This window comes from Eurytemora carolleeae, unplaced genomic scaffold (genome assembly GCF_000591075.1).
Source record: "Eurytemora carolleeae unplaced genomic scaffold, Eaff_2.0 scaffold154, whole genome shotgun sequence".
Lineage (NCBI taxonomy): Eukaryota > Metazoa > Arthropoda > Copepoda > Calanoida > Temoridae > Eurytemora > Eurytemora carolleeae.
Genome location: NW_019396344.1, coordinates 1 through 12,051, shown reverse-complemented (window position 1 = coordinate 12,051; position 12,051 = coordinate 1). Strand labels below are relative to the sequence as shown.

The 12,051-nt window shown below is 29.8% G+C and overlaps 1 protein-coding gene across 1 annotated transcript; it reads left to right on the top strand.

Moving 5' to 3' along the window:
• Positions 1 to 11,652, top strand: LOC111701348 (uncharacterized). The gene is made up of 10 exons (XM_023472597.1): positions 1 to 63; positions 2,952 to 3,063; positions 3,354 to 3,425; positions 3,997 to 4,120; positions 5,892 to 5,998; positions 6,113 to 7,265; positions 8,068 to 8,524; positions 9,345 to 9,418; positions 9,588 to 10,937; positions 11,394 to 11,652. The coding sequence occupies exons 1-9, from the start codon at positions 10 to 12 to the stop codon at positions 10,318 to 10,320; spliced, it is 2,886 nt and encodes a 961-aa protein (XP_023328365.1). The 5' UTR covers positions 1 to 9; the 3' UTR covers positions 10,321 to 10,937; positions 11,394 to 11,652.
• Positions 11,653 to 12,051: the final 399 nt, after the last annotated feature.

Genomic DNA, 12,051 nt, shown 5'->3' with positions numbered 1-12,051 from the left:
GGAAAAACCATGCAAATACGGAGGAAGATGGTGGCAAAGGTGCAAAAATATAATTTTCTTAAGGAATTTAATCATAATCATAATCATATTTCATCTTCTAATAAAATACAAAAAAAAAACAAATCTTGAGTTCTATATATCTTATCTTGAGTCAAAAATATAATATTTTGAGTTTAACAGCCACGGACAGCGGTAGTACATTTGAAATTCCGATCCGGGTCAACCTTTTCGGTCCCAGTTTGTACTGTATCGCCCGGATAGTGGGTAAATAAATAAGACACTCAATAGGACTAGCCGGTGCAACAAGGTTGACGCGGTCAGACTTGACCGATTGTTAGAAATCAAATCTTAGATAGAAAGTCGTTCTCGATGTATTGACATGAACGCCGACCATTTTATCTTGATTTCAATATATTTTATCTTGTGATCAATACATATTATCTTGTGTTCAATACATATTATCTTGTTTTTAATATATATTATCTTGTTTTCAATACATATTATCTTGTGTTCAATACATATTATCTTGTGTTTAATATATATTATCTTGTGTTTAATATATATTATCTTGTGTTCAATACATATTATTTTGTGTTTAATACATATTATCTTGTGTTCAATACATATTATCTTGTGTTCAATACATATTATCTTGTGTTCAATACATATTATCTTGTGTTCAATACATATTATCTTGTGATCAATATATCTTATCTTGTGTTCAATACATATTATCTTGTGTTCAATACATATTATCTTGAGTTCAATATATCTTTTCTTGTGTTCAATATATCTTATCTTGAGTTCAATACATATTATCTTGAGTTCAATATATCTTATCTTGTATAAAATATATCTTATCTTGAGTTCAATACATACTATCTTGAGTTCAATATTTCTTATCTTGAGTTCAATATATCTTATCTTGTATAAAATATATCTTATCTTGAGTTCAATACATATTATCTTGAGTTCAATATTTCTTATCTTGAGTTCAATACATATTATTTTGAGTTCAATATATCTTGAGTTTAATATATATCTTGAGGTTCTTATATCTTATCTTGAGTATAAAGACTTGAAAAGAATTCAGAAGGAAAAGCCAAGATTGAGTGGAATAATGAAGCATGGTTGCATTTACATTTTAACGATACAAACTATTAGTGTTGGACTAACTAAAGTTGATCTAAGCATACACGACATTCGCCTTGGGCGAATATATTTCTATTCAACTCTTCTGATCAAATGATTCATTCTAAGTGGTGAGTCTTGGGGAACCATGGGAATAAGATGGCCGACGATCTGTGTTCTTTACTGGCAAGAAAATTGTCGTTTCACTTCTTTCTCCAGCATCGATCTATACCCTATAGTTGCCTTTTAAACCGCTCTTTAAATGGGACCAACTTGATATCTCCAGATGAGAAAGGCCGTTCAATACCCTTTTCCGCCTGCCCTGTTATGTATTTAAGGCTGCAAACATACTCATAACTCAAGGTTCCTTATTCCTTTGGACTAAATCTGGATTGTTTGGCTTTATTCTTATTTCTTAGGTTGCATTTGTTAGACATTATTTCTCCAACTGGTAGCAATGAACTTATACGATACTATGTATACATATGGATTAACCTTGGTTTAGTTCAAAATATATCTTATTTTGAGTTTAATCAATCCTATTCTGTATGTAATATGCATACTCTTGAGTTAAATATATATCTTATTTTGAGTTGAATATATCTCATCTTGAGTTCCTTATATCTCATCTTGAGTTCAATATATCTTATCCTGAGTTCAATATCTTATCCTTATTTCAGTATATCTTATCTTGAGTTTAATATCTTATCCTGAGTTCAATACATCTAATCCAGAGTTCAATATATCTTATCTTGAGTTTAATATACCTGTAATGATATATGCTACCATGATTAGTACGATCTTTATTATCTATGTTTCGTTATCTATTTTATCTATGTTCATGTTGACCCTGACTGGCCATTCCGGTCAGTTCTATTTACCTGTATTAATAAAGTATTAATGTATGAATCGTTGATTTAAACGGACGTGTACAGAGCCTTGAGTTTTGGCTAGAGATATAGAGTCAGAGAGACTGAATTAGACTAAGAGTCAAGTAATCTCGTGACCTAGATTATTACATATCTTTTCATGAGTTTAATATATCTTATTCTGAGTTCAATATATCTTATCCTTAGTTTAATATTTCTTATCTTGAAATCAATATATCTTATTTTGAGTTAATATGTCTTATCTTGAGTTTAATATATCATATTTTGAGTTTAATGTTTAATATGTCTTATTTGTAGTTTTATATATCTTATTTTGAGTTTATTATCTCTTATCTTGTATTCAATATATCATTTCTTGAGTCTAATATATCTTATTTTAAGTTTAATATGTCTTATATTCAGTTTAATATATCTTATTTTGAATGTAATATATATTATCTTAAGTTTAATATATATTATCTTTAGTTTAATATGTCTAATTTTAGTTGAATATATCTAACCCCAAGTTCAATATTTCTTATTTTGAGTTAAATATCTCTTATCTTAATATAATTCAATACATTTCATCTTTAGTTTCATTTATCTTTTCTTGGGTTCAACATATCTTATCTTGAGTTTAATATATCTTATCTTGAGTTCAATAAATCTTATCCTAAGTTCAATATATTCTTGGCACAATATATCTTATCCTGTATAAAATATATCTTATCTTAAGCTCAAAATATCTTATCTTAAGTACAATGTATCTTATCTTGTGTTCAATGTGTCTTATCTTGAGTTAAATATATCTTATCTTGAGTTTAATATATCTTCTTTTGAGTTTAAAATATCTTATCGTGAGTTCAATATATCCTACCTTGAGTTCAATATCTTATCTAAAATTCTTGGAAGATATAATTGTAAATTAAAATCTATGATTACAATGGCCAGGCTGTCTTCTTTGGACTATGTACTGTAATCAGCTTGAGGCAAGGCTATATAACCACATTGAAGTATTTGAGCACACCAAATACAAACCAAATCGAGGAAGTCCCTCTACATGGTAAGCTTGCATGTTCACTTTGTATGAACCCTTAAAGAAAACTGGGAATCTTTTAAAGATCTATAAACAGAATCTAAGACCCCTCCCTCTCAAATTCTCATAGAAATAGGCCATAGATAAATTGTATGGGGTGCAGAACTTTTCAAAACCATCAGTTTTTAACATCAACTATTTTTTGCATCAACAAAAGAATTGTGTAATTTTATTATGTAATGTGTAATTATGTTAGTTAAAGCTTGATTAGCTTTTAAAGCAATTATTATAGAAATACGTTGTCTTTTTCATTAAAGAAGCTGTGCCTGATCTAGAGCTATCCCTCTGTAAGAGCATTAATCTTGAAAACAGCCTGAATTCTTATCAAGGAAAGTAAATCTTCAATTAATGAAATATTGTGTTTTTAATTCAGCGGTAACCAATTCTAAGAGGAAAAATAGTGTTCATCAAATTCTTCTTAATTAAAAATGCTGTTTCACAGTAAATACATCATTCTATGACCAACTCTCAGAGGAAGCCATATTAGGATATATGTTAAAACTATTCTGCTCCAGTGTCCTGTATTTCAAGCAGTTCTAAGGTTTGATCAGAGACTCTGTTAGGTACAGTTATATCAATATGCTCTGTGACAGCAATTTAGTATGAAGTAGTAAATATCCAAAAGCCAATTTTAAGACGTATAACTCCTAAGCTTCCCTGCAAAGTCCAGAAGTTAACTCAAATCCTGAACTGTCTGGCCTAGACAACCGGCAGCACAATATTTAAGCACATCTTTGTATTTAATTCTTGTCTGACTTTTCTGCATAAGATGTTATAATTTCTAACTGTTATCTGAGAACTGATACATAAAGATATGCCTGAACATCAAATGGTACTAAATTGCATAAAGCAGTCTATACTTTATGGCTTAACATACTAATGAAGTTTGCTACAAACCAGATGAAGGTAGAAGACAGTTCAAGGCAAAGGTTTCAGATCTGATAAAACAAATGGATGTGATGGCAGTTGGCAGTAATGTTTGGACCCAGGAATTCAATTATACTGATACCGATGTTAATTTCAGGTTGTGTGTCTAAAGAAACTATCTAATTTCAATCATATAAACGTTTATAGCACATTTGAACAACTAATTTCCCAATGAAGTAGAGCTCTGCCCCGATTTTATGAATATCTAAAAATTTCTGAATAGAAAAGAACTTAGATTTCGATTATTTAAATAACATTAAGAATTTAATGCTGAATTTAAGCCTTTATTGGAGCTATTTCTCTAGTGCAGAGACATGCAAGGTCTTTCAAATAACTGTCTTTTTAAAATCTTTCTAGACATGGTACTAATGGTAGTAGTGTGGTTTCAGCTTATGTAGTACATACATCGATTTTGTTGATTTACTACGTTAATTCAAGGATTTTCCTTCGTAAGAGGGTGAACATAATTTTTTGGAATCCTTATCTTTTTTCTTACACACCTCAAAAGTAACATTTTTTTATTTTTTTCAGAGTCTTGATTTTTTGCTTTTAGCTCAGAGTAGGTTGGGATTGAGAGAAGCTTTTGAGACATTATAAAGATAGTGGATTAAACAATTTAACAAAGAGTATTAAAACTGCTGACAACATGTTAAGAAAAATTATTTTTTAAATTTTTTTATTCATTTTAATAAATAAAGAGAATCAAAATATATAACAGGGTAAATATAGTCCTGGAGAATTGGTTATAAAGGGGTTGTAAAAAAAATTTAATCTAAACAAAAAAACATCTATTTTCTAACACAGTATTTTACATTAAAAAAAATGTGTCAACAATTTTAATACTTGTTTGATAATTGTTATCCTGATATTGATATTTTCTCAGTATATTTAGACCAGGCACAGATTTCTCTCCAACCTTGTACTCTCAAACTATTCTGCTATCCTAATAACCAACTTCAAAAAAAGTTTAATTAAACCCCGCTTTTTTAACATTTTAAAGCATAAAAATCTTATCAATTTTTAGCCTCAATATCTTGCAGAAAAATAAACTTTTTTTTTGACATAAATTCTGACAAGCTAAAAGCAAAAGCTAAAAGCTCAGAAAAAAATTTTACTTTTCAGGCTAGTCAGAATATAAGGATACTTAAAAAATAATGTTCCCCCTCTTAAAAGGGAAAATCATTGAATTAAAGTAGTAAATCAACAAAATCATTGTATGTACTACTCAAGCTGAAACCACCTAAAATACACTAATCATTGTAAAACAATCTTTACATGATGATAACAAAATTCACAAATGAGGTTAAGAACATTATATTAATATACTGAAGACAACTTTTTCATTTAAGTTTAATCGTTTTTTAATTGACATCTTCAGTTTGAACCTTTTTTTGTTTATTCATACTGAGTCTAAAACTAAAGAACAAAAAGTTTTGACTTAAATTTTAAGTTCATGGTTAAATGCCACTTCTGACTTAATTTAAACCTGAACTTTAGCCGTGAGGTTAAATATTTTTGCATGTAAACCCAAAATACGGTTGTAACTCGAAATATGTTTTGCTTTCGGTTACGTAATCAGCTGATTAGCGATGGTTATGTAATATTCTCCGTAAATCCTTTTCTCTGATTGGTTCAGATTAAAATTGAGAAAGTTTAATATTTAAGTAGCTATTCATTATTTTACAGAACTTTTAACCTCAAACTTAAAATTCGCGAATTCTTTAGTTTTAGACTCAGGTTAAAAGCCTGGTATAGACCCAGATTTAAATCAAAAGTTGTCTTCATTATATTTATATAATCGCCTACCACCATACAAATACCTGTATTCAATAAATTCGGTCCAATTGTTACTAAGAATATCTCATTAGGAGAAAACTGTATCCATTTCTTGACAATTTTGTACTGTTATGTCACACTTGGATAAAAAAAATCCCAACTATGTCAAAATTGCGCCTCATTCCTGCCAAAAACCAAGGTAATCAATAAGCAATTAAACTAAATGAAAGATGAAATATAAATGAGTTAAATGTTAAATTAGAATACAATGATATATATTTGCTTGAACTAAGCCTAACTGATGCTACTTCAGATGATGTACTATTGTATGTTTACAAAAGAGGACAATTTCTTAGTCACATGAGAAATGCGCTGACAAATATACCAGACATTGACCATATAGTGGATATTAGCATTAAAATTGAGGTTATCAATCTTATACCTACTCCTCACATGGGATGTGATATTACCCTCAAATCCTTTGATTCTAGTTTAGAAGGCGAAGCATTAAATCAATTAAATAATGATTGCCAAATATCTGACTTCCACAATAAATCTAACAAATTTGAAACATGTGGAACCAATAAAAGCATGGCAAAAGTTTTAGAAAAATATAAAAATAAACAAGAGTTTTGTTTACAGCCTTGTAGCCAGGTTAAAGTAGGTCTAACTCTAAACCCAGTAAACTGGCTCCAGTCCTTGGTAAATTCCAAGGTTCCAGTGATGACAGTTATCCCCGGCTACTATATGACAATTCCCAGAACAGTACTGGTATCTAGAATGCATGACAGTTACACCACCATCTCATTTATTGCTGAACTAGGAGGTTGGGTTGGGCTTTTCTTGGGAGTTTCAGTGTTAGGAGTGTATGATTTTCTAGCTCAAATGTTGCCAAAAACCTGTAGAAACAAGATATGGAATTTCTTAGTTGTAAGCAGCCGGGTGATTTTGAAATTTTCTTGTATCATATGTGCAACATTTATTTTTTGTAAATGTGTAAAAAAGATGTCAAGCAATGAGAAAACTACAAATGTATATATTCAAGAAAAAATTCAGAATATCAGTATATCCTTTTGCTCATTGACAAATGTTTATGCAGTTACACTTCAGGGGCCTCAGACTTATTACATCGCAAATAATTCAGGCTTTTGGCAAGATACAACAAGTTTAAAGGAAAAAATGGAATCGTTAGTTGTTAGACTTTCAGAAAGAGAGACTGTTTCAGTGTACAATTCTTCATTAAACTCTAATTCAAAGTTTTTTCTTTTCTCTGTCAATATACCAAAATATAAAACTTATATCGAATCCTGTCACAGTCTGGATCTGCAAAATTGGAAAAATATTGATTCAATGGAAATTAAATTAAAGAAAGATTTGATTATTTATGTGCATATTACTGGACAGTTTCTAAGACCTGAGAAACAAGGATTTGCATTTATCAATAAAGATACTGTTCGTATATTAAGGTAAGCAAATTTTTAATGTTTTTAGTTCATGGCCTTAAGGCTTTTTTTTTGACAGATTGATTAACAAAATACTATATAGCTTGAAAATTGTATTTTGAAAAACGAAACAATATAATCGTTTTCTTGAAAAACTATAGTTTTTAAGAAATTCCCTTCCCAAAATGCAATATAGAGTAAACCCAGCTGCTTCATTTCTGGCATCTTGAATTTGAAAAATGTAAAAGTAGGACATTCCTATAAGTCTGGATTTATTTGTTATTGGATATGGTAATGATTGATAATTTCTGTTAAAATCTATTCTACGAAGGCAGATTTGTTAATGAAAGGCTGTTGTCAATAATTGTAAGTTCTCTATTATGAAGGATTGTCATTAAGGGTTTGTGAAGGATTGTTTAAAATTTAAAATGACCTACCTTTGTTAAGGAAACAACAAACAAAAACTAAAAAGTGACTCATTTGTTTTTTGATTTAAAAAAAAAATCTTGTTTTTTTTTGGTTTTCTACATTGTTAACAAAATGATCATTCATTTTTCAGAAAAGTGAAAACAATCAATCTGGCCCTACATGTGCCATTTGAACTTAACTCTCATAGGCTAATTTAACCTTTGGTTGCTCTAGTCTTTGATTCATTTAAAATTGTACCCTTGCCAATTTTAGTAACGCCTTTGCTACTAGTAATAGACAAAGTTGTACAATTATGAATTTCCTTGAACCACTATCTTCAAAGTTATAAGCATATTAATACATCCTAAACTGATTTAATCTTTGAGTTCTAAAGCAAAGCTAACCAAGTTTTTGTTAGAAATGAGAAGGAAGGTCTCTTAGAATCAGCAAAGGAAGGTCTTGTAGAATCATCATCATATTCTTTCCAACTAGAAATCATAAAACAAGATCATATCTTTAACGATGGTTACAATGAAGAATATTCATATGATGACTGTATCTTACATCAAATTGTGGAACAAAGCCAGGATAAAAATGTTTTCAAAATTCTTAAACTAGATGAATATCTAAAATCTAGCATACATATGGAGGAGTCTGTGTTTAAAACATTGTCCTCTAAACTAGAACAAGAAGAACTGTATTATAATTGTAAATTGCCTAGTAAAAGATTACACACAATCTTTAGAATGAAAACCAAGAAACTAGACGCTGCAATTTTCAAAATAAATAATCAACAATGTAATAATTCCATGTTGAACATCTCACAGCCTTTTAAAGTTAACATTAAGTTTCCTGGAATATCAGTTGTTAAAGAGGTGAAATTTCAAATTTAGAAATTTTTGAGAGGCAGTGCCTCTTTGGACACGGGTATTTTGTTCCACTAATTACTTTCCTAGACTGTATTTGTACTTCATCAGTAGGTTTCATACAGAAATATATTCAAAAAGCAAAGGAACTTAACATTTTTCAAATTAACACACTTTTATCGAATTAATCAAGATTTTTGTGTTAAAAATTGGTATAACATTTGACAAACATTTAACAAATATATATAGACTGCAATTATTAAAGAATTTTTTGTCTGGTTACTATATTTTGATAATAAGACTAACTATAAAAAAAAACTTTCTTCCTTACAACGAAGCTGTAAATCAATAAATCATGTATTCACTCACATCCTAAAAATCCAAGGAAGTTATACATTGTAGGATATCATTGCACAGTGGATTTTTAAAGCAAAAAAAGACAAAGTTAAGAACTTTTTTCTTAAGACATTTTATTATATCTTGGATGACAGTCAGGCTCAAATATCAAATCAAAATGAGATAATAGCGCAACATTTGTGCAATAAACAGACATTTTTTGTCAGAAAACTTTGCTAAAGTTAATAATGTTGATTATTTAATTAACAAAGATTAATATTTTAAAAATATTGTAAAATCAAGCATTTCTTGATTTAGAAAATTACTTTTTTAATCAAAATCCAAATGAAATGTTTTTTTTAAGTACAACTACAGTCAAGGATTATAACAACCAGAAAAAATGAATAGGCCAAATAGGCACTACGTCTATAATCATTTTAATCAAATATATTTCTCATTTAAAATTAGGTTTACTTAAATATCTTACTTACAGGTGTATTACTCTTATGGAATAATTTCTCTTGTTGCTGAAATAGGTGGTTGGATTGGATTACTTCTTGGATTTAGGTAGTTTTTGTGTCTTATTTCAAAATAAATGTGCAAAACTTTTGTGAATAATGATGAATGATAAAAATTGACTATTTGGCAAAAACCTGAATGTTTTAAATTCTTACAATTAAACTTTATTTAAGCTATCAATTAGCAATACCATGTTTAAAACCTTAATTTACTTAAGTGTTCTTGAACTTGGAAAAATAATCCTCAAGAGATTAGAACATCACAGATTAAAATTGGGAAAATTGGCTCATCTTCTTCTTATACTTGGAATCTCTTTGGCCATGTCCTATCAGATAATGTGTTCAGTTCTAAAATATCTAAGATTTCCGACAGAGAGTAATGTCCAATACAAAGAAGAATCTGCAATCAATTTCTCAATAACATTTTGCTCGATTGTTTGGTTTTCTCCGGAATTAGGTCCAACAAGACTGCTTCAATTAAACTCAATTTATGAACGAGAAGATGAAAAAACACCTTGGGTCAAATTTCACGATGAAGAAACTTCCAACAATACTAACTTGTATATTTGGCAAGCTAGTCCAACCCAACCACTGCAGTGCAGGACAGTTGGCTTTAACCAGGATGTTAAAATTATTCACCGTTTCTCACCGAATACTTTAAACAGAATTATTATTCATGATACACAATTTCTCATGGGTGAGAGTCGACTGGAGCTTAGTGAATCTGCCATGGAGAATAACAATGTTATTCAACTAAGTGCTAAACAGATAGAGTTGATTGAGTCTGAAAAAAACTGCTCTAATTCAATATCCTTTGATTCATGCAGAGAGGATTATATATATGGCCAGTTTAATGCTACCTTTGGATGTATTTTATATAGCAGAAGGCTAGTATATGTTAAACTGTTTAACTTCTGTTGTGTCAATCTTACTGTTCAAAAATGTCTTTGACTCTGAGGTCTATAGAATGATCTGAAGATCTTTGTCAAAATGATTTAGAATTTCAAGTGGATAAATAATTTCTTAATCTGAAATTCAACACCTTATTGAAGAATCATGTGTTCTAATGTAAACTATAAGATCAAATTATTAGGTCAGATTATCAACAGTGCAACACTACAAGCTCTAAATTTCCATCTCAAAAAGTTGATTCAGGATTTAACACACCAGGACAAAATCCTCTTAATATCAATTGATTTTTTACTAAAAATACATCTAATAGTAACAAGGTTGCAATTAAACGTATAACACTGCAGTTTTTATAACAGATACCAAAAATAAAAAATATTTTGAGCTTTTACAGGCAACTGCCCTAAGATTAGCATTTGAATTTGTCTTACAAAATATATTTAGTTCAACTCATAAATTCAACATATTTTTGATTCCTTCTAAAAAATAAACCATTAATTATAAAGATTTTATCCGGAGAAGGGGTATTGCAGGAAAATCAAACGCATAAAGAAAGATTTCTTGAATTATCCACAAGTTTCCATCATGAACCATCCACCTGCCCCCTCCCATGCAAAATAAGCATATTTGACTATAAACTTCTACAAACAATAAAATTGGTATGTCATTTCTTTTCTTAAAGTGAAATTTCTTCTGATAAGATTTGTTTAAATTATGTTCTGACATTATAAAATCAACGAAGGAGGTTAACTTAAATATGTTTCCTGATGCTCAAGTTAGTGTTAGTACTAAGGGAGGTTATTCCATGTACAATTCTTAATTAAAGGTTCATTAATGGTCTTTTTAAAAAGTACTATGGGTGAACAAGTGTTTGCTGGAATAATCAAAACCAAAATTTTCGTGCTCTCATGCAAATGTCTAACCTTGCCAATTACCCCTTTTTCACTTAAGCTAGTTTTAAAGTGTAATTGTCCAAGACTACACTGACATAAGTATGAGTGAGTTTTATGAGGTAAAACCAAAGAGAGGTCAGAGTGTTGCGATGTTTCAAAGTCAAAGGGGTTTTAAAATTTCATGCATAACTCTCATAATACAATAATACTTCTCTTTTTTAGAACACTTCGAGTGAAGAGAAGTACTTAATAATCAAGAAACCTCGAACTGTCCAGCATCTGAAGAGTGAATACATCTATACAATCTGGGAGTTTGCTGCAGAGTTTGGAGGATGGATCGGAGTTCTTTGTGGGTTTTCTGCACTAGACATTGTCAATGTTTTTATAAGCATGGTTTTAATTATAGTTAAGTTCTGTAAGGAACAACTTACTCACTGTATTTATTAAAATGCGTATAAGAAAAAATATATGTGAGAAAATTTTCAAACATACTTCTGTTTTTAAAGAAAATCTAGAAAGATTTCAGATTTACCTTCACATAAACCGTTTTTTCCAGCCTTGGTTAGTGAATAGGGATAATTTGCAGTTCACATAAATTCATCGGAATAATAGCTTTACCCAGGAAATTTATTTAAATTTCTTCCTGCTGCGCGCTTCTGGGCCCGGAAAATGTATTGAGAAACCAAAATGAAAGCTTATACATTCACAGAACCTCTCGCCAAAATCTAAGAAAGATTTCTAAATATGGAATGGAAACAAAACATAATTCCTTTCTGGATAATTTTTCCAGTTGATTATTTACCGTAGTTTTTTTTCCGGAGACCTTTCTCTGAAACTATGCCATGGTTAAATTTTTCTATCTTGCCGCCTGTTGTTTACA